The sequence below is a fragment of the Serinus canaria genome, chromosome 27, assembly GCF_022539315.1.
Source record: "Serinus canaria isolate serCan28SL12 chromosome 27, serCan2020, whole genome shotgun sequence".
In the NCBI taxonomy this organism is placed as follows: Eukaryota; Metazoa; Chordata; class Aves; order Passeriformes; family Fringillidae; genus Serinus; species Serinus canaria.
Window position 1 is genome coordinate 2,654,578 of NC_066340.1, and position 27,750 is coordinate 2,682,327.

Consider the following 27,750-nt stretch of genomic DNA (forward strand, 5'->3'; position numbering starts at 1 on the left):
CAGGACAAGATTTACTTTAAATTTGTGTGTGCAGCCTGCTGGAAGCCCCTGGCTTTGTGCAGAGGTGATGGGGTAAGCTCTGGACCACTGTGGCTGGGAGAGGGCTGACTCAGCTTTAGGTGATGATAAAGTCCCCAACTTGTCAGAAATTGTGGCTCAGTTGCTGACCCTGAGAGCCCTGGGGAAGCAGATGGCTGTGCTGGGGCAGGGTCACCTTTCCCTGATGGTTGTCTGTATGTCACTGGCAGAGGTTGGGGGCAGTGCTGGAGTGACCTCAGGTCAGTCTGGGGGTTCAGCAGAGCAGATGGCACTTGCACCCCACAGGCTGCCCCTGTCTGGCCTTCCCTGCCCTTGGGGACAACCTGGCACTGGCTCACCTGCTCCTGACAGCTGATGGCAGCATTGAGGAATTCTCGGTGGAGGTGAGATGCTGGGGTCTGGGGGCTGTGAAATGTGAAAATTTGTTGTGGAGCAGAAGCCTGTTGAGCTGGACCTGGTGGGATGGTGTGGGCACATTGCTCTGGAACTGTGGCTGGAGCCCAGGCTTCCCCTCCATGCCAGGCTCAGCAGTGCTGTGGAGGAATTCCTGAGTGCCATCACTTGTGTGCTGAACAAAAGCACCAGCAATGCTCACAATGGATTGGTGGGGGTTCTTTCTGAGGACCATCACCCCTAGGAGCTCTGTCATGGTCCTGCCACTGCTGGGGCTGAGCTAACCCAGCAGCACAAGCTGTGCCATGGCATGTGCCATGTCCCCACAGCTGGCACAGGCTCTGCTTGATCAGGGATCATCCCTCTATGCTTGCAGCCACCAAAGTCTCTGTGTAGGATTTGTGTGCTCCCAGTCTGCCCTGGCTTTGTTTCCATGTCCAAGATCTGCCTCTGCTTTCCTCTGTGGGCATTGCCCCTTCCCTCTGTGGTGGCTCTGGCTGCCCTGCTGCTCCTGTAGCCCTGCAGAAAGAAGGGTGCTGTGCCTGCAGGTGTCTGCATTTGATCCCAAACAATTTGATCCCTTCAGCAGCCAGGCTGGAGTGTCTGTTCTCACTGCCTGTGTGCACAATCCCGACCTCCCAGCACTGTGTTCCAGGCTGGGAGTGCTCTATGTAACCTGGCTGTCCTTGAGGGAGTCTGTGTTCTTAATTAAATTTGCTCCCTTCTTAGGAAATGGCTGATGTGACATTAGATAAGCCTAAAACCAGCTTTTCATTCCAAGGCACTCCTGGCAGCAATTCCCTTCTCTTTTTCAGCTTCCTATTTAGTTGCTTACTCAGTGAGGGGAGGGGGGGGGAAGAGGAGGAGGAGGAGGAAGAGTACGTCCCCTCTGCAGAGTGGACATTGTGTAAAATTCCTTTTCCACACCCTTTGGGCTGGTTACCAGAGGCCACACCCAGCAGTGCCTGTGAGGAGCCTGTGGGATCAGCTTCCCTGGGCTGGGCAGTGCTGCTGCACAGAGGTGCCACTGCTGAGGCCATGGGATGAGTCCTGGGAGTGGCAGAGCTGGTGCTGCCACTCTGGAAGGAGCAGATGTCCCTCTGTGCAGGTGCTGTCCAGCCCAGCCACACAGTCCTGCTGGAGGAGGTGGCTCAGGGTGGTTTTGGGGGTGTGGGGGTGGCTGGTACAACCCCCTCCTCCAGCCTGTGGCCCCTCAGAGGCCTTTGCCACATCTGGCTGTGGTGATTAGGACTCTCTGGGCAGGGTGAGGCAGAGCTCAGAGGGGCTGGTGCAAAGATAAGGCACTATCAGGCTGGGAACACTCGGATCCTGCTGGTAAAGGAGGAAAAGATTCTGAGAAAGATTTTCTTTAATGCAGCTGCTTAGGAGCAAGAACTGTTTCAGTTTGATAACTTTATATGTTGGGATAAACGTGCAGGTGGGTCCCATCTGTGCCTCTGGGCTGAGGAAATCCTCTGCAGTGATCTGCCCAGGGTTACAGCCACAGCTGAGGTTTGGGTGCCATCTCCACCTCCCTGAACTCATGGGAGTTAGGGTGAGAGACACAGAAGGTCCCATGGGAATGGGGTGGTGAAGCCAACAGTGGAACAAGCCCTGGGTGTCCCTGGAGCCCTGCTGAGACAGGCACCCTGTGCTGTGCATCCCCAGCTGTGCATCCCCTTCATCCAGACCCTTCCTGGCCCCTCTGTGGTCCTGCCCCAAGCTCTGGGATCAGACAGACAATTCCTGGCAGGGCTTGGTGGAGCCTGGAGCCGAGCAGGGCTTTGATTCCTGATCTAATTCCCCTGTACTCTTTCTGGCAGCCAAGTGCAGGCGAGAAATGGGTTATGTTCCCTGATTGTGGCGGTTCCTCAAAGTGAAGCCTGGCACTGGCACCTGCAGCCCAGAAATGTCACCCTGATAAGGCTGGGGACCTGCAGTGGGCTCCTGATTATGGAACATGAGCCTTCTGGTTTCAGGCCAAGCTGGCTGCAGATTGGTGTTCCTGGCCAGGTCAGGAGAGAAGGACCTGTTCCCCTGCCCAAGCTGCCACCTCCCTACCAAGTTCTGCTGTGGAGTGGCATTTGGAGGGATCATTTAGGGAATTTCTCAGACCACTCACAGAGGAGGTGTGGGAGGGCAGCAGTTGGAGCAAACTTCACCCCCAATTTCCTGTCTGCAGGGGCCTCACTGGACTGGAATACTCCCCTGCTCCTCTGGGATCTTCCAAGGCATCTTGTTTCACGATGGAAACCCTTGATAAGGAGACGTGAGCCTGCCAGGGACCAAGCTGAGATCCCTACCTGGCTCCGTGTCTCTTGTTGGAGAGCTGGGGCTCCCTGCCAGCCTGGGCTATGTTCCTGGGCCTGGAACAGTGCATGGGACCCCTGGCAGGGACCCCTGTGTGGGGGCAGCCACAGAGTCATCCTAGAGGGCTTGGGCACCATGCCCCCCTTTCTGGCCATGCTGAGAAGGTTCTGGCCAAGGCTCACCTGAACAAAGAGCATTGTTTAACAGAGCTGAGTCAAACCATGTTGCATCCTACAACCCAAGAGTGACCCATGGCAGGGCCAGTGCAAGCACTGTGCCTGTGGCCTGTCAGTCCTGGCCTTTTGGCTCAGTGGCCACGGGCACCCGGTGCCCCAGCAGGGGCCACTGCTGGACATGGTGTTCAGCCAGTGCTGCTTGTTCAGCTGGGACCAAGCCCTTCACGTGCTCCAAGGGATGCAAGGCTGAGTGGGGATGTGGTTGCTGCTCCCTGCTCACCAACCAGTTCTGCTCGAGCAGCTCTGGACAGGGAGGCATCGCTCAAACTCCGGGTTGGGAAGGAGGTTCCTGGCTCCTCCGGCAGGAAGAGGTGGGTCAGGTGAAGGTAGCAGAGCAGAGATCAACAGAGACACAGGTCGGCCAGGAACATTGCATTAAATACTTGTCCCTCCCTCTTACCAGCGGGGATTTGTGGGGAGCAGCCGTGCGGGACGTGGCCGCAGCCGAGGTCAGCGGCTCCAGTCACCCGGCATCACCCTGCGGGTGCCAGCTTGGCGTTTAGGAGACCATGACTGCCTTCCCTTGTCGATCCACTCCTTAATGTTTCCGGTATCGTTGAGTAGAAACAATCTGACCTCAGGGTAAAAAATCAGCGGTGGCCTCAATTGCTTTGTGTTTTGTGTAAACAGCCTCACCGGCAGAACAACCTTCTCCTTCAGCCTGGAGAGACAACACGCTCTTGTCCGGCTGCTGGCTCCCGCGGGGCTGACACACACCTTCGACTCTTCCTATTTGCGTGACCCTAATTTCGGGATTTCGGACTGTAGTGACCCCGGGATTCCCTGGGGCAGCGTGGGGGGGAACTCGCGTCCCGGCAGCGGGACTCGGCTGCTCCAGGACATGCTGCCCCGAAGCCAGAGGCAGAAACTCCGAGGAAATGTTTAAACCAGGGCCGTTCCTGCTCCGGCTGCGTTAGTCACAGCAGCCCCCGAGCCCCACGGGGGCGGCGACAGGGAAGGGGACAGCAAGGAGCTCCTGGATCCGGGTGGGAGCCGGGCGGTGTCCCCCGGCTGGGAGGGGACATCCCGGCACCCCGGGGTGACCGGGAGCAGTGCCGGGGCGCTCGCCCCTGCTCGCAGTCCGTGCCTGCAGCTGCACCGGGTCCGCTGCCCGGGGCGGTGTCCGTGCAGGGCCGGTGCGGTGCCTCTGCCCGGTGCCGTGTTGGTGCGGTGTTGTTGCAGTGCCCCTGCCCCGTGCGGTGTCGGTGCGGTGCCCCTGCCCGGTGGCGCAGCGCGGCCGGGGGGCGGCGGTCGCGCGGGGGCGGACCCGGGCGGGGCGGGGGCGGTGCCGCCGGGCCGGGCGGGGCGGCGGCGGTGCCGGGGCCGGTGCCCGGACCGGGTCTCGGCGGTCGCTCCCGGTTGCGGGCTGGCGGAGGCCACGGGTGCTAAGCTGCGCGGGAGCGGCCGCTCCCAGCGGGCTGGAGCCGATGCTGGCGGCCGAGCCCGCGGCTACCGGAGCCATGTCCCATCCCGAGGCGGAGCGGGCGGACGGCGGCTCCGCTCCGCAGCCGGAGCCGGAGCCGGGTCCGGGGCTCACCGGGCGGGCCCCGCACCGTAACCGCAGCCGGCGGCCCTCGGGGCGCGATTCCCGACGGGCTTCCTCCCGCTTCAACCGGCGGAGCTCGGCCGAGCTGGAGCTGCTGGGGTACCCGGCGCCGGACGGAGAGCGCGGGGGATCGCCGCCGCCGCCGCCGCCGGCCGCTGCCGGGCTCCGGGAACCGGAGGAGACGGAGAGCGAGGAGGTCGAGACGCGGGCGGTCGCCACCTCCCCCGACGGCCGCTTCCTCAAGTTCGACATCGAGATCGGCCGCGGCTCCTTCAAGACCGTCTACAAGGGGCTGGACACGGAGACCACCGTGGAGGTGGCCTGGTGCGAGCTGCAGGTACGGCCCCTGCCAGCGCCTCCGCCCCTGCCCGCGCCCACAGACCCCCGCCCCGGGCCAAGGGGCTCCAGAGAGAGGCACTGGGACCCTCTTCCATCCTGTTTCCCTGCTGTGTGCAGCCCTCCCCGGCCCTGACCCTGCCTGGTTGCTGTGTGGGACTAGCGGGGCAGCTCCCCGGGCTGGAGCCCGTACCGGCGAGGGCAGGAACCCTCGAGCCTCCGCTTCTGCCGGTCACTGTGGTGTCACAGCAGCGGGGCAGGGCAGGGTGCGGGCTCCCCTCGCTGCCCTGCACTGTGCCCATCACTGCCAGTGCCTCGTGGGTCTGTTGGCCCGGACCCAGAGTCCTCCTTAGTGCCGCCGCTGCCGGCCCTCCTGCTCATCACGTGCTGTTTTCCATTTGCTTTCTTGCTGCCTGCACTGTGGAGCATGCCAGGGTGCCCATGTTCTTGATGCCAGCCCCTGCTCTGGCACTTTACAGGTGGATCTGGGGCTGAGCATCCCACTGTGTTTCTGATGCTCAGCAGCTCGCAGCTTTCCTTCCAGGAGCACAGCGAGGGCAGCAGTGCCCTCTCTGCTTGCCTGCCTGTGCTTGTGTTGGATCTGCCTCCCAAAGTTTGCTCCCACAGCCCTTGGTGTGCCCTGGGGCACTGCCTGCAGCGAGCTGGGGCTGGCTGTCAGCTGGGAGCAGGGTACAACACGACCTTGCTGCTCTCTGCCTGCTTGACCTTGGCTGAAGTTGTGTCACCTGTAAGTGGCTTCTGTGGTGCTGCCAGGGGCTCTGTGCTGGAAGCAGCTGGACCTGTGCTTCCAGATCTCTGAGGAGCATCCCCATCTCCTCTCTGCTGCCCCATTCCTCCATCTCCCTGGCTGTCCTGCAGCCTGACAGCAGGATGCTGAGAGCAGTGGTGATAGCATTGCCTCCACAATGCCTTTGCCCCCTCAAGTGCTTTTGGTGGGCCTGATCTTGTCCATGGAGGTGCCCAGGGAGATCTGTGCCTTTTCTCCTTGGAGCACCTTTTGGTGAGGTCCAAAGTCTCCCTCAAGCTCCTGACCCTGGGATGGCTGCTGTGGTGGGAAGGTCCAAGTCCTTGTTGACACAGAAAAACGTGTCTTGCGAGTTTGTTGTCTTGTTCCTAAAAGCTCAGTGCACTTGCAGGTAGCTGCCTGGGCTGGGTCCTTGGGGTGGCTGCAGCCCAGCAGAGCAAGAAGAGATCCTGAGAAACTGGTGGGTGGTTTCTAGAGGGCTGACTATGGCCTCTTAGTGAGGATGATGAAGATTTGCCCCTCACCCCCATGGGTTGCACAGTTGTTTCAGTTGTTGAGTTCAGTCAGAGCCAGCTCAGTTGTCCTGCCCACACAAAGCCCCACAGCTCCATCCAAATGCCCCTGAGCTCTCTTGAGTCCCTTCAGGTGGCAACCACTGACTGGAACAGGCTCTCCTTGGCGAGCCCAGGACCTTCCTTCCCTGGATGAGTCAGCTGTCCCCAGCACTTCCCTCTCAGCTGGCTTCTGTCCCTCCCCGTGGGTCTCAGCCCCATGTCACAGCTGTGTCCCTCTGCCTGCCCTGGGGCCTGCAGGGCTGGCAGCAGGTCTTGTTCCTGCTCCTCCCTGCCTGCAGGCCCTGCTGGTGTCTTGGAGGGGCTGGGAGGGGATGAGCCTGAGCCACTCAGGTGGAGGGGAACAGGGAGCTGGGCAGCAAAATGCTCCTGTGTCCCAGTCCAGCAGGAACATGCTGGCCCTGAGAGCCAGCCAGGCAGGAGTGGCAGAACCACTCACTTGTCCCTGAGGGTGGTTGTGTCGAGGGTCCCCTGCCAGGGACCCTCCTGTGAGCATCCCATGGTGCTGGGAGGACCTGACCCCTCTGGGGGTGACAGGAGTGCAGCCAGGACCCTGCCCCTGCCCTCTCCCCTCCCCACCCAGTGCTTGGCTCCATTCCACTGACTGCTCTTTATCCAATGTCTCTTGTACCCAAATCCGTGTCCCATGGGGGGCTGAGAGCACAGACACAGACATTTAGGAGTTTGTTTTTTTTCAGCAGTCGTGCAAAGAATTGGACACTGTGACACAAATACGGGATTTGGAACCACAAATAAAAATGGTTGTGGTTCTGCCATTTTAAAAATAGCTTTGTCCTGTGCACTTCACAGTTCTCCTTCTATTGCCTTTCAATTCCAAATGAGTACTTAACCTCAGGCCTGACCTGTTCTGCACCAGAGAACCTGGTTCAGCTGCTGTGATGGATCCCAGTCCCAAACCCCAGCTCTCCCGACTGTCCTTGCCCTGACCTTCCCTCCTCAGAGCCTGCTGAAGCAGAGGTTGGTTTTGCCTGTCTTCTGTCTCCCTGAGACCCCTCAGGGGACCTGCCCATCCCTGTCCCCTGTCCTGAAGGCAGCGTCTGTCTGTCCACAGCCCCACTGTTTGTGCTTTCCAGCTTTAGCCTGGCACTATTTCTGTCCTAGGTGCTGCGGGTGGTGGGGAAAGAGGAAGCAGGGAGGAAACCAGAGGCCCAGAGTGGGGTCTGGCTGTAAATACCTGACTGTGAGATTTTCCTCTGGAACCCCTTGGGGTTCCCCAAGTGGGCCAGAGCATTCTGGGCAGCAGGCACTGCTGTGCCTGCCCTGCCTCTGGCACCCAGGTAACCTCAGCCAGCAGCCCGGGGGCTGCAGGGCACCTTGTGTGTGTGTGCTCACATGGCTGTGAGCACACAGCAGCTCCTGCTTGGCAGGGCAGACCCACAGGGAGGGCAGTGAGGCGCTGGCACCCACTGCTGACAGAGAGCTGGCTCCTCTGGGGGGCTTGGGAGTCCTTGTGGCTGTGGACATGGCTGGAGGGAGAGTGCTGGGCACCTTCCAGCACTGGCTCTGTGCCCCACCATGGTGTTGCTCTGAATGCCCCTCCAGAGTGCAAGTACCAGTGCAGAGCCAGGGGTGGGAGAGCCCTGTGAGTGCTGCAGAGAGCACTGAGCACTGCCAACCTGGGGACAGCCTCCTGCTGCAGGGACAACAGCCATCCCCACCCTCCCTTCTCCTGCAACTGGCCTCATCTCCTGGTGCTGGCTGTGCTGGGCTCCTCAGCAGCCAGCTCCTGGCTCACAGGAGGGGCTGGACCATTGCCACCCAGCTCCTCATGGTCCCCATGCCACCACCCCCAGCGCCTCCTCCGCCCTGTGTGGGTGCTGTAAGGAGAGGACATGGTGTGCCCATGCTGTGTGCCATGTCTGTGCTGGCAGCCCTGTCTGCCCTGCCCCTCCTGGTGTTCCTCCAGCCCAGGCTGGGCTTTGATGCCCACACTCAGCAGGGAGAGTATCAGCACAGAGCTGGGAGCTGCTGCCACTTGGGTCACATGGAAGGAACAATGCAAAACGAGCCCAGCAGCCCTGGCACAGGCTGGGGGCACAGCCTTGCCCTCCCCCAGACCTTACTCCAGGCACTCTGGGAGAGGTGGCCTTGTGCTGGAACTGGGCATGGCACAATGAGGGCTGTGCTGGCACAGCTGCTCCAGTTGGGGTCCACTCTGGCTGAGCTGGGAGAGCCGTGGCCACCTGTGACTCCCCATTTCACAGCCCATGCCAGCTTCCTCATGCCCTTGCAGGTTTGTGGGGTGCAGTAAAGCCTCTGGACACCTCTCAGTGGGTAGGAGAGGGCCAGAGGGGTGATGGTGGCCGTGGCACTGGGCAGGGAAGCCGGTGTGTGCTGCTGGCCCTGCAGGGGTTCGGGTGCTGTTTTCCTCCTTCCCTATGAAAGGTCCCATTCATTCTGCTGCAGCAGGCTCAGGTTCTCCTCTGGGCTGAGCCTGTCCCTGAGCATGTATTAAATGTGGGGGGATTATGGAGCAGCTCCAGCCAAGCCATGGGGCCGCCTGTGATGCAATGAAAATGTTACGAAAGCCGACGGGATTGATGGTTGGTGGCCACTGGCCAGGGGGGCGAGAGAGCTCTGGCAGATCTGGTGGTGGCAGCTCCAGTTTCCTTGGCCTCTGAGCGTGGGCTGGGCAGAGGTCCCAGCTTGGAGGTCCCCAGGCTGTGCAGCAGCTGAGCTCTGCAGGTCCCCAGGCTGTGGTGGGGTTGTCACTGCTCCTGCTCCTGCCCAGGGCTGAGCTCCCTTGGGGCTGGAGCTGCCTCCTCCAGCTCTGCCCAGCCAGCTCCCCTCTCCCTGCACCCCGGGGCTGTGTCCCTTCAGCATGAGGGGCTGTCCCCTCTGCTGGCCCCTGCCCCAGCTGCAGTCAGCACCCTCGGCTTGTGTTTCCACTTTAATTAACTCGAGCAGGAGGAACATGGAAAAACCTGGGCTGGAGCCTCCCCCGCCTGCTTTCCCCAACAAAGGCCTCATTGAGGCTGGCCCAGCACCCGGCTGCACAGAGCCCAGGGCTGCTGGTGCCCCGCTGGGGGCAGAAGAGCCATGGCCATGGTGTCTGCACAGGGCAGGATGGCAGCAGCTTCTGCAGAGCCCCCCAATGTCCCCTCCAGCTGCAGGCTGGGGTTCCCTGTCCCAAGGCAGCGTGCTGGGCTCCACCTGGGGGCTGAGTGAGGGGAGTGGGGATGGCCCCAGGTTCCTCAGACAGGTTCCTTGGTGCCCTGTCTGTCGTGCACCCCCCCAGAGTGGTGGGATGGTGGGGGGACCACAGTCCAGGGTGGCCCCAGCCACGTGTGTGCCACTGTGCTGCGGGACAGCAGGGCTGTGCTGGGGCCACAGAAGCCTCCTCTGCCTTGCATGGGGACATGAGGGTCTTTTGTGGCCAGGGCACCCCCCTGTGTTCAGCAGGACCCCCCGTGTGCTCTCCTCACACCCCCACTGGCTTCCACAGACACGGAAGCTGTCCAAGACGGAGCGGCAGCGGTTCAGTGAGGAGGTGGAGATGCTGAAGGGGCTGCAGCACCCCAACATCGTCCGCTTCTACGACTCCTGGAAGTCAACCATCAAAGGGCAGATCTGCATCGTGCTGGTCACAGAACTCATGACGTCTGGCACCCTGAAAACGTGATTGGGGCATGCAGGGGAGGGAACGGGGTCCCTGCTCTTTGTTGTGGGGTCATCTGAGTCTGGGTGGCAACGGGAGGAGGGTGGGCTGGAGCCAAGGCTGGGCCATGAGTCTGAGCTCCAGAGGTCTGAGCCCTGTTGGTCCCTGGCAGGTATTTGAAGCCCTGTTGGTCCCTGGCAGGTATTTGAAGCGCTTTAAGGAGATGAAGCTGAAAGTGCTGCAGCGCTGGAGCCGGCAGATCCTTAAGGGTCTGCATTTCCTGCACACTCGCTCGCCCCCCATCATCCACCGTGACCTCAAGTGTGACAACATCTTCATCACGGGCCCCACAGGCTCCGTCAAGATTGGGGACCTGGGCCTGGCCACGCTCAAGCGAGCCTCCTTTGCCAAGAGTGTGATAGGTGGGGCTGGGCTCCTGGGGCTGTGGGGGCTGCAGGGGATGGGCATCCCGGGGGTGCTGAGCTCCCCTGCTGCCCCCAGGCACCCCCGAGTTCATGGCCCCCGAGATGTACGAGGAGAAGTATGACGAGGCAGTGGATGTCTACGCCTTTGGGATGTGCATGCTGGAGATGGCCACCTCGGAGTACCCCTACTCTGAGTGCCAGAACGCCGCCCAGATCTACCGCAAGGTCACCTCGGTGAGACCTGGCCCCAGCTGGGGCTGATGCTGCTGCCTGATCCCACAGCAGGCTGGGGCATGGTCAGCTGCCTGTGCTGGGGGGGACCACAGTCCAGGGTGGCCCCAGCCATGTGTGTGTCACTGTGCTGGGGGACAGCACGGCTGTGCTGGGGACACAGAAGCCTCCTCTGCCTTGGGTCTTTTGTGGCCAGGGCACACCCCTGTGCTCAGCAGGACCTCCCCACAGCCCCACTGGCTCCCAGCTCCCCGCTGGAGTTGTCAATCCTTGCTGCTGACAAAATGTGTCACGGTGTGGGTTGTGTGAGTGGCTAAAGATAGTGGGGGTTTGTTCTGCCAGGCCATGGAGCTGTGGGTGGTGGTGGTGGTGGGGCATGGCTTGGCCAGACCCACATCCCTGGCTCTACACCAGTGTGTTAATGGGGTGGAACGGGAGCAGTCTGCTCAGTCACCCTGGCCTGGGGCACTGCAGCTGGCCTGACTGGTTCTGGCCAGCTTCTGCCAGTTGGGGTGGAAACTCAGAGCCCTGGGGCATCCTGACCACATGCAGGCACACGTGGCTTGGCCACAGGGGCCACTGCAGAGCTTATGTGGCCCTGGGCTGGTTGTCCCCTGGGCCCTGGGTTGGCACAGGAGGTGTTCACTGTCATTCCCCCCAGGGCCTGAAGCCCAGCAGCTTCTACAAGGTGAAGGTGCCCGAGCTGAAGGAGATCATCGAGGGCTGCATCCGCATGGACAAGAACGAGAGGTGGGGGCAGAGCAGGGCCTGGGTGGCAGGGTCCCCCCTGGCCCTGAGCCCATGCTGAGCTGTGCCCTCTGCAGGTACACCATCCAGGACCTGCTGGAGCATTCCTTCTTCCAGGAGGACACAGGGGTGCACGTGGAGCTGGCTGAAGAGGATGATGGAGTCAAGTCTGGGCTGAAGCTCTGGCTGCGCATGGATGACACGAAGAAGCTGCACGGCAAATACAAGGACAACAATGCCATCGAGTTCCTCTTTGAGCTCTACAAGGACGTGGCAGAGGAGGTGGCTCAGGAGATGGTGGGTACAGAGATGGTGGAGCCCTGGGCGCTGTGGGGTCCCTACACAAGTGACAATCTCCCTCCTGTACAGGTGGTCCTGGGCTTTGTCTGTGAGGCCGACTACAAGCTGGTGGCCAAGGCTGTGCGGGACCGTGTGATGGCCATCAAGCGCAAGAGGGAGAAGCTGAAGCGTGCCCAGGGTGCTCCATCCCCCGCAGAGCCGGAGCAGCCGCCAGGTGTCCTGCGCCTCCTGGAGGAGCTCAAATCCCCGCTGCCACCTGGCGGCCCCGCGCCTGCCCTGGCCACCCCTGGCTCTGGGGACTCTGCCTTCAGCAGCACCTTCCCCCTGGAGCCTGAGGAGCCCGAAGCTGACCAGCACCAGCACTTCACCTACAGACACACCAGCTACTCCTCAGCCACCTGTACGTAGGCACCAAGGGGGCAACAGCCGTGTGGGCAGCAGGGGAGCTGGGCTGGGAGGCAGGTGGGGGGGGTCCATCAGCTTCTCCCAGCCCCACAGCCCTTCCCCAGCTGCCCAGCCAGGGAAGGGACTGCCTTTGCTTCATGCCAGCTCTCCTCCACAGCCGACTGTGAGACCGACGGATACCTGAGCTCCTCTGGCTTCCTGGACTCGCCAGACCTGGCCCATCGCAGCTTTGTGGCTGTGGACCCTACCAGCCCACCCCCCAGCCGGCCTGTGCGCTGCTTCCCCACGGTGAGCACGGCCCCACGGGGTCAGGGGGGCTCAGGGCAGCTGTGGCACCAGCTCAGCTCACCCCCTCCTCTCCCTGCAGAGCATCGCTGTGCAGCTGCCCACGGAGCATTTGCCCCCCGCCAGTGGCTTCTCCTCCTCGGTGGACAGGTGAGGCTGGGGGGCTGGGCAGGGAGGGTGCTGCTTGGGAATGGCCATGCTGATGCTCTGGAGCTGGGGCTTCCTGCAGCTACACCTCGGATGTGGCATCGGGCATGAGTGATGGCTACGAGGGGCTGTCAGCCAGCGAGCAGAGCACCAAGCTGCCGCCCAAGAGAGCCTCGGGGAAGCTGCTGCGGCGCCGAGCCCGCTCCAGGCTGCGCATCACCAATGTGAGTGCCACTGGGGCCAGGCAGGGCCAGGCAGGGGCCAGGCGGGTTCTCCTGGGCTGAGCCAGCCTGCCACCCACAGATCTCTGACAAGAACGACCGAGTGGTGGAGTGCCAGCTGCAGACCTACAACAACAAGATGGTGACCTTCAAGTTCGACCTGGATGGGGACAACCCAGAGGAAATTGCAGCCGCCATGGTAAGAGCAGGGGGAGGGTGAAGGTGGGGTCTGCCTGGCTGGGCTGGGTGCTGATTGACCCCTCCACCCTCAGGTCCACAATGAATTCATCCTCAAGTCAGAGCGGGAGAGTTTCATCAGTCGGATCCGGGACATCATCCACCGCGTGGAGACCCTGCTCCGCAAGGACGGCCGCGCTGGCACCGAGCTGCCCAAGGGCCCCGAGGCTGACAGTGCTCTGGGCAGCCCCGTGAGTGCCAGCCTGGCCCTGCCAGCGCTGGGGAAGCTGCTGCTGTTGCTGCTGCTGCTGCTGCTGAGCATGGCTTGGGATGCTGCCTGGCCCCAGGGAGTCCAGGGTGGGGGCTGGGGTGCAGGGTCCTCCTGAGGTCACTTGCCCGTTCCTGTGACAAGTCAAGGTGCTCACCAGCACAGAAGAGACTCCAGCTTCTGTCTCCACAGGTGGTGGGGCCAGGGTGGGAGCCAGCGGGGGCTTGGCACAGCCTGGCTGGGGCCTCTGCCCCAGTGCTGGGCTCAGCTCACCCTTCTCACAGGTGGACCTGCAGCTGCAGGGGCTCTCGCGCTCCATCTCCTCCTCATCCTCACTCAGTGGTATGTGTGTGCCCCTCTGCAGGCCCTTCCTGTCTCCCCAGCCCCATGTAGGGCAGGTGATGGCCTCAGCCAAGCCCTGAGGGTCTCAAAGGACATGTCCTGATGCTAGCTGTCACCCCTGTGCCACAGACCTGAGCTGCACCAGTCCCAGCCTCTCTGTCCAGTCCCCTGTCCTGCCGTTGCTGAGCCACTCCCCATCAGAGACCAACCTGGGCAGTCCTGTGGAGCCTCTGGCAGCCCCGGTGCCACTGGGGTCCCCCACAGGTACCACTGCTGGCAGGGTGGGCATGCTCATTGCCCTGGGGCTGCCAGCTGCTCCCCTGGGCAGGGCCAGGAGGTGGTCCTGAGGGCTGCTCCTGATGATTCTCTCCCTGCAGGCCCAGCACAGACCTGGCCCCTGGCCTCCATGACTTCCTCCTGGCTCACGTCGTCACCAGCACTGACACCAACGCTGACTCCCCAGGGGACCCCAGGGGGGCCTGTCCCCCCAGCCCTGCCCCAAGCCCTCCTGTCCCCCCAGCCTGTCCCCACACCCCCTGTTCCCTGTGAGCCCAGCAGCCCCCTGAGTCCCCCTGTGACCAGCACACCCTTGTCCCCCAGTGCCCCTCTCTTGTCCTTGGCCAATGTTTTCTCCCTGGCAGTGATGACCGTGGCCCACACTGTCTCCTCCATTGCCAGCTCAAGTGGGCACCTCTACCAACCCCTGCTGCCACGGCCACAGAGTCTTGCCCTGGGTGCCCCACGCTTTGTCTACCCTGACCCCACCAGCACAGACAAGCCAGTCCCACCTGGCAGTGACACCCTAGAGTCAGTGGGAGCTGATGTCCCCACTGCTGGGGTGCCCATATCCTCCCTTCCCTTGGCACCAGCCTCAACGAGCCCCCCAGGCAGCGAGGCCGTGGGGAGCCCTCTGCAGCTGCTGAGCACGTCCACACCTGGGAGTGCAGAGGACAGCAGGGTGAGTGTGGGTGTACAAGGGCTGTCCAGGGCTGCTCCACATGGAGCTCAGTGCCAGCAGGGCTGGGTACTTGCTGCAGATGCTGCACTGGAGTGGAATGTAGTCTCGTGGCTTGTGGAGCCACTGGGATGCAGGGAGGGCTGAGTGGGTAGCAGATCCCAGGGCACAGAGGGGAGGACAGGAGATGTGGTGGGACCCGGGGTGGGGCTGCTGATGGAGCTCAGGTGCCCACAGGTGCTGCACGGTGCCCCCAAGCCCAGCCACTCTCTGATCATCTCGGAGGCACCAGCCCCCAGCGTGCCCAAGGCGCAGCTCTCGCCCATCAATGAAGGTAAGGAGGGGCAGGGCTGAGGCTGTACCAGGGCACAGCAATGCCCCGGCCAGCCCCTGTGCCCACCAGCTGCCCCTGTCCCCGCAGAAGCCAAGCCCCAGGTGCTGGGCCGGTTCCAGGTGGTGCCAGCCAAGGACCTGGCTGTGAGCTCCGCGGGGCTGGGCAGCAGCGACGGAGAGCAGCCCGGCACGAAGCCGGCAGCGAGCGCCTCCCCGCCTCCCCCAGTGCCTGACACGAGCCACAGCTCCAGCAGTGACTCGGATGTGGCACCGGAGGCACTCAAAGCAGAGGAGGTGCCGGCCGAGGGGGGCTCTGCGCCTGCTGCGCCAGCGGGGAGCGACCCCGGGGAGGGCCCAGGGGAAGAGAGCACAGAAAATGTGCCGCCGGCCATGCTGAGCCAGGTGTGGCTGAGCTACTCCCGCAGCTTGTCCTACGTGAGCAGCGATGACACCGAGAGCGAGGACGAGGAGATCTGGGAGGAGCTGCAGAACCTGCGTCAGAAGTGAGCCGGGGGTGGGCTGCACCTGGCAGGCCATACGTGTTCCCAGCCAGCCCAGGGGGGAGCTTGCTGTCCCTTCCCCAAGACCCCGCTTCCAGCCCCTGTCCTCTCCCCAGGCACCTGGCGGAGGTGCAGCTGCTGCAGAGCGCGCAGAAGAAGGAGATCGAGGAGCTGTACCTGCGCATGGGGAAGCAGCCGCCGCTGGGCATCGTCTCGCCCGCTGCCATGCTCTCGGGCCGCCAGCGCCGCCTCTCCAAGGGCAGCTTCAACCCCTCCCGCCGCAACAGCCTGCAGCGCCTGGAGCTGGCGCCACCCGCAGGTGCCGGTCCCGTTCCCCACCGGGCAGGGTGGGGCGGCAGGGCAGGGCCCCGGCTGAGTGGCACAGCCCCGTTCCCTACCGGGCAGGGCAGGGCAGGGCAGGGCAGGGCAGGGCAGGGCCCCGGGCTCAGCTGCACAGCCCGTGCCCTCACTCGGAGCTGTCCCCGCAGGCATCATGCGCCGTAACTCGCTGAGCGGCAGCAGCACGGGCTCGCAGGAGCAGCGGCTCAACAAGGGCGTGACCTTCGCCGACGACCTCGGGCGTATGGTAAGGGACAAAGGCGGGTCCCACGGCGCTGCCTTGGCGTTCCTGTGGCACTCGGTTCACGGCTGCTTCTCTCCCCAGTAGCTGGCTGGCCAAGAATGACTCCATGAACTACCTCATCCAAGTGCCTGCTGCCGCGGGCGGGCAGAGCCAGCCCTGCAGAGCCCACGCTCCCTCGGCTGTGCCTGCAGCAGGGGAGTCGCGGGCCCGGTGCAGGCCTGTCCCCAGGGGTCTGCCCGCTGTCCCCAGCCCCTCTGCTGGAGGACACGAGCGAGGTGTCTCTGTGCTTGGTGGCTGGAAGGAGCTGAGCCGCCCTGAGGATCCCCCGGCTTGTCCCAGCCGCGGGCCGACCCCGCCCGCCCCGCGGCCGCCTTCAGCTCCCGGCGTCCCTGCAGGATCTGGGAGCAGTTTGTTATGAACTGGCGTTGGAAAAGCGTTTTCATAAACATGGATTGAATACAAACTGCCTCTGCGTGTGTCTGTCAGAACGCGTGGCTGCTTGCCTCACTGTGTGAGGATAAAGAGCAAAAAGCAGAAACCCCCCCTCAGGGGGTTCAGCCCAAGAGATCCATGACAACGGGCTCTGAGGCGATCTCCAGTGAGAGGATTTATTGTGGGGAGTGTTGGCTCCCGGGCGCCCCTGTCCCTCCCGTGGGCACGGCCCGGGGCGGGCTCTGCCCGGCCTGCGGGAAGGCCCCGGGGCCTTCTCCTGGCCAAAGCAGAGCACGGGGCAGGCTCGAACCCCTCAGGCGCGTGTGCCTCGAGGCCCGTCCTGCCTGGCGCGGGCGGCAGCTCAGTCACGGGCCCGGGCCGGGCCGGGCCGGGCGCTCCCCGCTCAGCTTGCAGCGCCCTCGGCCCGCGACCGGGCCCGAGCCCGTGCCGCCTCCGCCTCCTGCTCCAGCTCATCCAGGAACCGCTCCTGCGACACCGAGTAGAAGGTGTAACCGTCTGCGGGGGGAGTTAAGGAAAAGCACCGTGTGCGGCCCCGGAGCCCCCCGGCCCCACCGTTCCGCGGCCCCGCAGGATACAGATGCCAAATGTCACCGCGCCGATGCCGAGGGCCAGCAGCACGTTGCGGCTGCGGAGCCGGCGCTGCAGGGCGCGCTGGCGCTGGGCATGCTCCACCTGCGCCATGAGGCGGCGCTGCTCGGGGCTGAGCCCTGGCTCCCGGGCCGGGTCGATGCGCCGCGCGAACGCCGCCTCACCCGGCTCCCTCGGCGCCGCCATCTTCCCCCGCCGTCTCCGCGCGGGGACGTGACGCCACATCCGGCGGCAGCGAGCTGGCCAATCGGAGAGCCCGAGGGGCGTGAGGCTTCGAGTGGGCGGTGCCGGTCGCGGCATCACGGCTGCTGATTGGCGGGTGGGGTCACGTAATGGGAAACGCCCGTGGCCTGAACCGGGCCGGAGCCTGAACCGGGCCGGGGCCTGAACCGGGCCGGGGCCTGCCCAAAACCCGGCCCGGTTCGGTGCCGCCTCCGAGCGGCCGGGAGGAGGCGGCGGAGCTCCGTCCCGGTCTCTCCCCGTAAGGCCGGTGCAATCACTGCCGTTACGGCCTCGGCCCTGCCCCGCTCCATGGGGTCTCAGGTGCCCCTGGAAGGCCGGGGCCGTGACTCAGGCCCCCTCTTCAGTGGGGTTGCCCCTGAAATTATCGAGGACACCCTGATCCACTTGGCCACGGAGAACGAGCAGTACCTGAGCGAGCTGCCAGAGCAGGCGGGGTGCTTCAAAGAGACGCGGATAGTGGGTGAGGATCAGCCGCAGCAGCTCCCGGGGCAGCTGACAGCTGTACACCGAGCTTCGGGGCCTGCAATGAGTGCCTGTTGTGCTTTTTGCAGAATTTATATTCCTTTTGTCTGAAAAATGGCACTTGGACCAGTCCACACGGTACCAGGCAGTGGAGTTACTTGAACGGTAATGAGAGTCCCAAACACTCCGCACATTTCCCGTGCCCTGGTGGGGTTTTATTGGCCAGCCCTGTCCCACTCTGTCCCAAAACCACACAGGATTAATGAGCTTTGTGTCCTCTTTCATTTAATCTGAATTATTACTTCTACATATACTCCTATACATATATATACACACATATACATACATACATACATAATATATATCTATATCTATACATACATGTATATATAATATATATTGTGTACATGTATATATACACACGTATATATACGTACACAATATATATTATATATACATGCATGTGTAGATATATGTATTAGGTATATTTACATATCTATATCTATAAAATATGTATACATGTATCTATAGATATATATTATGTATGTATACATCTATATACATAAGTATATAAATATACACACATACATGTGTATGTATCTATAGATATATAGATGTATGTATATATAATGTATGTGTATATATTATACATACACTATATATCATATATACATGTATGTATATATATTTATATATATATATACATGTATGTATATATAGATATATATACACATATATATGTGTGTATATATAAAAAATATGTACATACATACATAATATATATTATATACACAAGTATGTATAGATTTATATTATGTATATACACATTATATCTATACAATATGTATACATGTAGTATAGATATATATATATGTATGTATACATCTATATACATATATAAATGTATATACACATACATTTATATGTATATATAGATATATATGGATGTATGTATAGATATGTATGGGTATATATACATACACAATATATATCACATATACATGTATGTAAATATATTTTAATATGTATGTGTATATATTCATGTATATGTATATATAGATATATATCTATACATATATATATTTATATAGATATATAGATCTATAGATATGTGTATATATAAAAACACATACATACATTATATATATTACATATACATGTATTTATAGATATATATGATGTATGTATACATCTATATACATAAATATATAAATATATATACATACATGTATATGTAAATATAGATATCTATCTGTATATAGATATATATATGTGTGTATATATATATATATATATATGTGTATATGTATATATATGTATATATATATGTATATGTATATATTATATATACACAGAGGTGGACTTGCCTTTGTTCCTTTTTCTGAGCAACCAGAACCATTCTCTGAGCAATTGTGGCTTTTGTAGGTTCCTGATCAAGCAGGTAGAGCAGATGTGTGATGACAGAGGGAGCACTAAAGGGAGCTCTCAAGGCCAGAGGAGCAGCTGGAGCTCTGTCAGGGATCAGATCACCAACACCTTTGTCCTCAGACTCGTGTCCTGTGTTCAGCTTGCCAGCAAACTCTCTCTGCACTACAGTGTAAGCCAGCTCAGCCTGTCCTTGCTTTAGCACTGTGGTTAAATCTGCAGTGTATTAATCTCTCTTAAAAATAGATTTCCTTTTTGGAAGACAGTAGTGATAAGGAGATGCCAAGGACACCACATTCCCTTTAGGGTAGGTGAATTGCTGCTCACCCAGTAACAATTTGCAGGGAAGTGTTTCCAGTTCTGGGGTGGGGGGGAAGTGCAGGAAAATCTCAGCCCTGTGGTGTGTCCAAAGGGGTTCACACCTGCCTGGGGATGGTTTGTTGAGCTGAAACTTGTGGGGAAGGTCAGAGCTGGATTTCCCATGCCAGCTCAAAGGATGCTGCTCAGCAGGAGCAGACAGGTGACAGAGCACTTACTGCCTGGAAGACGTTTTGTCTCTTATTTTTCCTCTTCAGAGAGTGACCAGTGACACAGCTTTAACATTTCTGCAATCCTTAAAATACTCCTACACTAAACAGGAACTGCTGGAGTCAGAGCTCGCTGTTTTAAACACTCTGCACTTCCACATCAATGTGTCAACCCCCTTGGCCTATGTGGAATTGCTCCTGGAGGTTCTAGGTGAGAGTATCAGTCAGGGAGAAGGGGAAGGAGGTTTTTCAGTAGGGTCACAGAGCTGTTGCTGGTCTGAAATGTCTCATATTACAGATTTTTGCATGTGGAACTGTTCAGATTGTCCTGAGCTTCACTTTTTAGATGAGAACTTTGTCCTTTGTAGAATGTTGTTGGACAGCCAGCCGTGAATCAATCACTAAAATATTAAGAGTTTAAAGCTCCAAAATGTGATGCCAGGCCAAATTTTCTACTGTCACTCACCATTTTCTTGGCCCAGTGTGGAAACCCAGGGCATAGGGAGTATTTCTCTGTCTGCTCTGGGGTGCCCTGACCCCCAGGGTTGCCCTGATTGACATGACATGAATGACCCTCATTAATGGAGAAAGTTTCCCAGACTTCAAGATAGACTGGAATCCACAAAAGTGTGAAATAGATTATAGAGAGCAGTGCAGGTGTGTCACTGGGTGAGAAATTGAGGTTTTGGGATTTTTAGTATGTTGTGGATGGAAGCAAGATGGAGGCACAGGGTTTGTCCTGGGTTTCTTCTTCATGCTTCTTCTTCTTCCTTCTTCATGGGTTTGGGTGGCATTTTGTAATTGGGAAGAAAAGTCCCCATTGGGGCTCTGTGGGATCAGTTATTGGGTTAAAAGGGGAAATAATCTAGGTGTCAGTTCTCAATTGGATAGTTTAGTCTTAAAAGCCCTTGTACCAAGAGATTGTTGGCCATTTTGGGTCTTCTAATGAAAAGCTGCCAAACTCACAGTAGTGAGACTGTTTTACTGATAAGAAATAATAAACACCTGAGTCTGAACTGCTGTCTCAGTGCCTTCAATCCAGACCCAGAGAAACCCACAACTGCTACTGCCACAGCCCAGTTCTGATAGCCTGAATTTCAGAGTGAAATTACATTGAGGCTGAGGGATCCTGTGGCATTCAGAGACAGGGCAGTTGTCCTCAGAATTCCCTCTCCCTTATGGTACCTAAGACTCAGTGTAGTGACCCAAAATGTCGCACTGATGGTGTGATCTCTGCCAGGATACAATGGCTGCTTGCTTCCTGCCAAACCCTTACACAAGATGTGTGTGCAGCTGCTGGACCTCTGCTACCTGACCAAAGAGACCATCTATGACACTCTGCTGAAGGTCGCCATCGAAAACTCCACACCAAGCAAACTGCAGATGTAAGACCTGGCAATGACTTAAAATCACCCTTTGAAATGAAAACCCTTGAAAAAACTAATAAATAGCAGCATATGATGCTATTTATGCCATTTTGGGGCATTTCTCATTATGCCATTTAAAAAATAATTTGGTGGGGGGGGGCATTCATCATTTTTTTCTAAATACAGCAGTTCAAAGCAACATGCGTTTCCACAGCTGCTTCAAGGGCAAGGAAAGTGTTTCATTTGGTTAAAATCCAGCCTTGCACTGTCAGTTCCAGTGGCCTGAATAAACCAACATGTCCTGGGCACTGGCAGCTGCAGCAGCAGGTGCTTTTGAACTGTGAAGCAACTTTTACACCTGAACACACTTTTCCTCCTGCAGAGCCAAGTTTTTAACAGTGAAGGAAGATTTCATGCTCCTGGCTGTTGGAGTCATCAGTACAGGTGTGTTCATCCTGAGCCCCGGGCACTGGGAGCAGGTACAGTCACTGCTGAAGGCGTTGGCTCCACGGGAACACAGTGCCCAGGTGGTTCATCTGTGGTGGTTCCAGCACAGCAAGCGGGGCTGCACTGGGAGGGACACCTCTGTCTTTTAGCACAAAGCATGTGGGTTTCTGTCAGAGCTGTGTGCTGGCACTGCTGAGTGTCTGATGTGTTGCTTTTTGAGTTAGGTCTTATGAGCTCTTAGAGAAACTCATTACACTTGAGATAGCTTAGCTACTTTGAATGGTATAAAATTAGTAGAATGATTTTTGAGGTAGTGTTGGAAATAGTGTTGGAAATAGAAAAAGTTTAATAAAAGGCAAAATAACAAAGCTCTTACAGAGAAAAACTGAGTTTGGGGTAAGAGGTTCTTGCCCCTGTAAAACACCCCACAAATGCAATTATTCCCTTTGTTCTCTTCCTTTTCTAGTGAATTACCTAGGCTGGACCACTTGGCCTCTGTCCAGTTGGACAGCCCCAGGTTTGAGGTGAAGTCCCAAAGGTCCTATGAGGTGTGTTTTGTACCAAAGTGGGAGAGAAACTTCTGGGCTTTTTGCCTTTTTAAGCAGACAAAGAAAAATTTAGTCACTCCTTCAATAGGGGGCACATTCCTACAAGTGTCCTCACCTTTAGTGCTTCACAGAACAAAACCCCACAGGCAATGTTTCACTGGCAGGTAGAGCAGTTACTCTTGTCAGTCTGTAAACTCACAGATTTAAGTGATCTTTTCTTTTTTCCAGGCTGTGGAGCATTTAAACTGCATCACTGGCATTACTCCCCAGAGCATCCTGGAGTTCTCCTACGCCGTGGTGAGGCGCATCGTTGGCTGCAGCACACCAGAGCAGCACCGTGGCACCAAATCTCCTCAGAACAGAATTCCTCCTCAGAAATAGAACCATCCTGTCCTTCCAGTCCCTGGCCCAGCAGCAGGAACTGTCACACTGCTGACAACTGTCCCTCCTCTGTGACACTGCCCAGCACAGCTCAGGGTTACCTGAATTCTGTCACGTGTTAATTAGCAAAGCTCGTCCTGCTGGGCATCTCAGTCATGCCCTGAAAGGAGGCCCAACAGCACCCCAGTATTTAGAAATGCCCTAAAAGCTTTATTGTAACAGCTGCACCTTTTAAGTTTTGAATCTAAGCTCCCTTTAATCAGAGACCCCTCACAGTGGTTGTGTTTGAAAGGTGCTGCCATGCCTGGTGGGACCAGCTCTCACAAATGGGGCTGCTCTGTCTCCTCCTGCTGCTTTTATAAAACCCCTGTCCCAGCTGCCTGGGATTGTCCCCTCTGTGCCAGCACTGTGACTGTCACCACAGCAGTGCCCAGGCTGGCTGTCCCTGCCAGTGCCAGGGGTTTGTGCTGGCTGGAAACACCTGGAATAATTTCATTGTTTCCTCAGCACAGCCCTGTGGAGGAACAGCCTGCAGGAGGGATTACAGTGCTGTAATGGTAACAAACCTTGATTAGTGCAGCACCACAAAGAAGTGCTGGTATGACTTAGAAAATACTTTATTTTAAATTCTTTAATGACCAGGCAGAGTTCTGGCAGTTTTCCCACATTATTCCCTGTGTTTGTCATGTCCTGCTTTTCCAACCCTGCATTAGCTGTAACAGAGCAGCATCAAACTGATGCTCATTTGACAATGATTTATGTGAATGGCCATAAACCCCAAAAATAACAGTTTAGAATCCATTTAATAGCTGGGTTTTATTCTGTTCAACTCAATGATACAACTTTGCATATTGCTTTTCTACAAACTACTTGTAATAATGGCATTTTAAATAAAGTGTCTTGTGGATTTTTGGTATTGTAAACATTTTGTACTGGTTAATATAAAGAGACATCTTAATTTGCCTTTCTCCAACACAATGCAGACACTCCATGGCTGCCAGGCCAAGTTCTGATCACAGTTACTTGTTATAGAATTGGGATGAGACCCAGGCCAGGCCCCATTTCAGGTTAGTTAACATGAATTTTAGTGCTTTTGTCCACTGCTCTTCAGAGTTAAATTGTGTTTTAATTGAATAAGAGCCACCACTGCCACCTGTGTCTTCGATCTTTCCTTTCTCCACGTCCATCCTGTATCACACACAAGCTTTAATTAGTGTATTCCTCCTGCAAACATTTGATCTCAGTATGACACCAAGCACTACATTTTAAATCTGAAGTATTCTGTTTTTAAAGGGATCTGAGCAAGCCTTAGGACTCCACCCAAGGGGCTGGCTTTAAGTTTCAATGAAACCATCAAAAACATCATAAAGAATTGCAGATGATTCCTGAAAAATCAGGGCTGAAACAGCAGTGCTAGGAGGAGCATACAGGGCTGAATTTGAGTTTTGTGGCAACACTCACCTGTAAGGCAAACAAAAGCGAGTTTCACCTTTCTCCACTTCCTCTTTGAATTGCTGCACACAGTCCAGGAATGCCACCATGGCGTGATCAAACTTATTGTCCCAGAAGAACCTCAAGCCTCCAGAGCAGTACAGGGGAAGCTCCTGGAAAAGAGATTTGTATCAGAAACACCAACCACTTGTTTTTGATATGGTCACTGCAGCTTTTTAACCTTATGTGAGGCTTAAATTTGTCATGGCAGGCTGAGAAATGGCTTGTGGCACAGGGCAAGTGTGACTTGGTTTTGTGCAAGCGCCTACCATGTGCAGGCATATGTTCCTGACCTCCACCAACCCCAAATCATACCATCTACCTGCCAATCACCCCAAAGCATGCCTCTCTCTCTGGCCAGGTGTGTCATTCAACAGTTCTACTGCTGGCTGGCAGCACCAGTGACTTCATACAGGATGTGAGATGTCACCATATTGGAGGAGCTGGGGCAGCCAGCTTTCCTGGTCTCCAAATCCACAGAGACCAAGTTTTTCCTGCATCCCCAGTGTGACCAGGGCTCTGGCACTCAAGATCAATGTCCCATGGTTTGTATGGGATCCCTTACCTTGGATTTGTCCGTGAGGGACTCCAAATAGGAGTGGTTGCCATAGGGGACAAGGCGGTATCTGAAAAACAGAGACAGAATTCACAGGCACCGGAGTCTGCCTGTCTTCCTCTGGGCCATGAATGACCTGTGGGTGGTATTGCAGGTACCTCTGGAACTTCAGGCCCATTTTGTTGGCCAGGGCATGCAGCAGCAGCACAGTCTGCCCCCAGGCAGCGTTGATCTCGTTCCATTCCACAGGAACGCTGGGGAGGCGGCCAAGCCTGAAGTTATTTATTGTGCCAAACTGCCCACTGTGCCTGTGATAAGAAGAATTATAAATAAATGTGCTAGGCTGGGAAAAGCTCCTGGCCTGATAACCAAATAGGGGCTGTGCCCAAACAGCACACACAGTGCCAGCCAAGCTCAAGGAGGGTTTGGGGCTATTCTTAACAAGAGTATGTAAACACCAAACACTTGCTCTCTCTTTTTATCATAAAAACACACAAAAAAAAACCCTAGCCAGCCTCTCCAAGCTGCCCGCTCTGTGAACCCTAATGCCAGTGTCACTGCTGGCTGGCACAGGGGTTCCCAAAGTGTTTCTGGGACTGGTGAAGGAGCCATTTCCCAGTCCCACAGCCTGGCACACTTTACTCAGCTGCCATGCCTGGGACATGCCATTCACTGCTTTGCTGGGAGGTAACTGTGAGCTGGCTTGCGCCTTTCCTGTCAAATGCAGTGACTTAAAAACCTTCACACTGCAGATTCCAAGAAAATGGATATGATATTCCAGTAAGCACATTACCAGATGTGAAAGGTGGCATTGAACACGTTGGTTTTCTTTAGTTTATCCAACTGCATCTGGGCATAGCGCATTTGGTTGTCCACACTTTTCAGCTCATCATCCAGCTCCAGCTGCTGCCTCTTGAACTCACAGTATTCCTTCTGGTACCTTTGAGCACAAACAAGACAAGAAGTGCTGAGTGCTGGCTTCTACCTCAGCGTGACAGCTTGCAGGACAGTTTGGTCTCACTTTCCTTCTGTACAGAGCGAGCCACTGGCATTTGGGCACATTTACAGGTTTCTCATGCTACCATTTACATGTTTCTTGTTTATTTTTTGCCTCCAAGCCCTGCTACTCACTGAGCCTCCTCCTGCTCCAGCCACTCAGCCTCTTCCTTGACTTTCTCAAAGTCCTCAGCCACAATCTTGCGGTTCTTCTCCACATCCTCCAGCTCCTGAATCAGCCGCTCTTCCTCCAGTGCCAGTTCCTTCAGCTCTGTCTGCAGCTTCTCTTTATCATCCTCGTTCATTTGCTCCAGTATCTCCAGGCATCTCCTAGAGGAGAACAACAGGATTGCCAGAACAGGTATGTTGGGAAGTCCTGCACTGCCAGCCCCCAGCAGCTCTTGTCAATCCTGAAGTCTACATGAGACAAAAACTTTAAGGAATTTAGAGATTTTAGAGGAGCTAAGGTTTTAGTTAGAGATAAGCCTTATTTGAGTTAATTAAAATAAATGGGTAGGCCTTGATGAAGTTAAGATTTAGTACTTAACTAATAATTGATTGCTTGTCAACACAGTGTTTGGTTAGCTGGGTTTATAATGAAGAATACAGAAACCGAGAAATAGCTTTTAGGAACATAAGATAATTGTGGGCCTCCTCTGTTCTGAAACCAACTGAAGACAGGGAATGGGATTTCTACCAAGGGTTCATTTGTCAGATTTGCATAGAAAAGATAGAATGGTCAGAACGAGGAAGACTTCATTTACTTCCTCATTTTGGGACCCCTCCCCATGAAAGGGACCACTGACCCATTTCGAGGAACAAACTACACATGCTTAATAGCTTTTGAACTAATTACCATGGGAAGTACCAAAGTTATGACTATGCATTTGTATTTTGGGTATTCAATATTTGTATAGATAAAAGGACTCTGTAACCACCTGTAAATTGTGGTGTGTTTTTAGGAGTTATCCCACAATAAACATACACTTTCTAGCTTTAAACTGTTGGAGATTTTTTGCCTGTCACAGTTGGATATCAGTACTAGATCAATATCCATATTTTTTAATAAATCATCCACACGGATTGTGCCTCAAGCTACAGCAGCTCTGTCACCTCTGCATCACTCACTTGTAGTTCTGGCACTCGTTCTCAGTGATGTTGAGCTGTGTGTCCAGCTGGTCCAGCAGAGTGTCTGTGCATTCCTCACACAGTGGGTGATCCACGTCTGTCTGCCCAGACATGATGTCAAAGAGGTCGCCAGTGACCTGGAGGAAGGGCTCACATCAGTGCAAGTGAAACCACAGGCAGCTGCCTGCTGCTTTTCAGCAGCTTCAGTTAGCAGGAATCCTCTTTGCAGGCCAAATACTGATTAAAACAATCTATCTCTGCTCAACTACTCGCCAACCAAGCATCTGGAAGGCAAATGCTATGGGAAACTTTGCAGTTTAGTTTTGCAGAGCATCAGGAAAAAATGATGCTCTGTTCCCAAGGATCTGAGTTTGCCAGCTCGTGACCCACTTGCCTTCAGTCTCCTGCTGAGGTTTTCCATGGTGCCACCATCTGAGGCCTCTCCGATCAGCGTGAAACTGTTGGCACTTTCTGTTGACATCATTCTTGGAAAGAACGTTACTGACATGAGTGCTAAGTGCTGAGGGAAGGCAGCTCCAGCGCCAGACCAGAGTCTGGGGCTGGCTCAGGGAAAAGGGAGAGAAGAAGGCTGGGGCAACCCGTGTTTTGGGGGCTCTGTCAGGTCTGCTGACCCACAGTGCCCCCAGGACTGTGCAGTTCTGTGTGAAAAGGAGCCCGAGGTCACGGGGATCCTGCAGAGGAAGCTCTGGGGACTCACACGAGCTATTCAGTGTGACCCAGGGCCGTGAGGGGACATTTCTAAGGCGCTGCTCAAGCTCGGCGGGAGAGGCCGGGCTGCCAGCTGGGCCGGGCCTGGCAGGTCTGGGACTGTACCTGGCAGGCGGGATAAACCTCCTGGACACGCCATCCTGCCGGTTCTCCACGAAAGCTTCCTGGAGGCAAGGAAACATCGTGACCGGCAGGCCCGGGAGAGCTGCTGCCACCGAGCCCCGCCGCGCCCGGCCCCGCCGTACCTCCGTCAGGGCGCTCTCCTCTTCGTGCAGGTCCCCGGGCCTGGCCGGGGCGGCGCTCACCAGCGGGGCTGTGGGAGAGACGGCGTCAGCCGGGCCCAGGCCTAGGCCCGAGCCCCGGCCGCCCACCCAACCCCACGGCGCTCGGTACCGGTGAGCTCCTGGATGGTGAGGCGGTCGAGCACCTTGAAGGAGGTGTCGAGCTTGAGCGGCTGGCAGCAGCGCTGGCACACGAAGCTGACGTGCGCGGTGCCGCCGGTGGTGCCACCGCCGCCGCCCGCCCGGGTTGCCTCCATCGCACCGCCCGCCCGCGCCCCGCCATCGCCGCGCGCCGGACGTGACGCAGGCGGGGCGCGGTCCCGGCGGCGCCGCCCGCGCCATTTTCAGTGTCCCCGCCCCGGGCGGCGCTTGAGCGGCCGGGACTCGGCGGC

At 56.7% G+C, this 27,750-nt stretch overlaps 4 protein-coding genes across 10 annotated transcripts; 2 read left to right on the forward strand and 2 right to left on the reverse strand.

Annotated features, from left to right (window-relative positions):
• Positions 1-4,259: 4,259 nt before the first annotated feature.
• Positions 4,260-16,199, forward strand: WNK4 (WNK lysine deficient protein kinase 4). Of its 3 annotated transcripts, none has more exons than XM_050985669.1 (20): positions 4,260-4,861; positions 9,665-9,837; positions 10,019-10,239; positions 10,319-10,476; positions 11,135-11,223; positions 11,298-11,517; positions 11,590-11,920; positions 12,083-12,213; positions 12,293-12,360; positions 12,440-12,581; positions 12,661-12,777; positions 12,851-13,006; positions 13,308-13,365; positions 13,495-13,629; positions 13,743-14,323; positions 14,558-14,654; positions 14,742-15,156; positions 15,270-15,472; positions 15,642-15,739; positions 15,821-16,199. In XM_050985669.1, exons 1-20 carry the CDS (start codon positions 4,406-4,408, stop codon positions 15,836-15,838), a joined length of 3,867 nt encoding a protein of 1,288 aa, XP_050841626.1. In that variant the 5' UTR covers positions 4,260-4,405; the 3' UTR covers positions 15,839-16,199. The 3 variants fall into 3 exon arrangements, with proteins under 3 accessions (XP_050841626.1, XP_050841627.1, XP_050841628.1); XM_050985670.1 differs by having other exon boundaries at positions 4,261-4,861; positions 15,818-16,199; XM_050985671.1 differs by lacking the exon at positions 4,260-4,861 and adding an exon at positions 4,917-7,176.
• Positions 16,200-16,318: 119 nt separating this feature from the next.
• Positions 16,319-17,105, reverse strand: LOC115484459 (cytochrome c oxidase assembly factor 3 homolog, mitochondrial). Of its 2 annotated transcripts, none has more exons than XM_030230946.2 (2): positions 16,765-17,105; positions 16,319-16,684 (listed from the first exon to the last, which is right to left on the reverse strand). In XM_030230946.2, the coding sequence occupies exons 1-2, from the start codon at positions 17,075-17,077 to the stop codon at positions 16,572-16,574; spliced, it is 426 nt and encodes a 141-aa protein (XP_030086806.2). In that variant the 5' UTR covers positions 17,078-17,105; the 3' UTR covers positions 16,319-16,571. The 2 variants fall into 2 exon arrangements, with proteins under 2 accessions (XP_030086806.2, XP_050841664.1); XM_050985707.1 differs by having other exon boundaries at positions 16,319-16,655; positions 16,742-17,105.
• Positions 17,106-17,308: 203 nt separating this feature from the next.
• Positions 17,309-23,100, forward strand: CNTD1 (cyclin N-terminal domain containing 1). Of its 3 annotated transcripts, none has more exons than XM_050985691.1 (7): positions 17,309-17,480; positions 17,572-17,647; positions 18,908-19,079; positions 19,546-19,645; positions 20,675-20,819; positions 21,184-21,245; positions 22,025-23,100. In XM_050985691.1, exons 1-7 carry the CDS (start codon positions 17,309-17,311, stop codon positions 22,297-22,299), a joined length of 1,002 nt encoding a protein of 333 aa, XP_050841648.1. In that variant the 3' UTR covers positions 22,300-23,100. The 3 variants fall into 3 exon arrangements, with proteins under 3 accessions (XP_050841648.1, XP_009094729.1, XP_050841649.1); XM_009096481.4 differs by having other exon boundaries at positions 19,483-19,645; positions 21,184-21,280; positions 22,025-22,327; XM_050985692.1 differs by having other exon boundaries at positions 19,483-19,645; positions 21,184-21,407; positions 22,025-22,168.
• Positions 22,975-27,662, reverse strand: BECN1 (beclin 1). 2 transcript variants are annotated; one of them, XM_050985686.1, is made up of 11 exons: positions 27,471-27,660; positions 27,323-27,390; positions 27,183-27,241; positions 26,743-26,833; positions 26,349-26,485; positions 25,356-25,550; positions 25,018-25,164; positions 24,383-24,532; positions 24,234-24,294; positions 23,639-23,781; positions 22,975-23,365 (listed from the first exon to the last, which is right to left on the reverse strand). In XM_050985686.1, the coding sequence occupies exons 1-11, from the start codon at positions 27,613-27,615 to the stop codon at positions 23,197-23,199; spliced, it is 1,365 nt and encodes a 454-aa protein (XP_050841643.1). In that variant the 5' UTR covers positions 27,616-27,660; the 3' UTR covers positions 22,975-23,196. The 2 variants fall into 2 exon arrangements, with proteins under 2 accessions (XP_050841643.1, XP_050841642.1); XM_050985685.1 differs by having other exon boundaries at positions 27,183-27,390; positions 27,471-27,662.
• Positions 27,663-27,750: the final 88 nt, after the last annotated feature.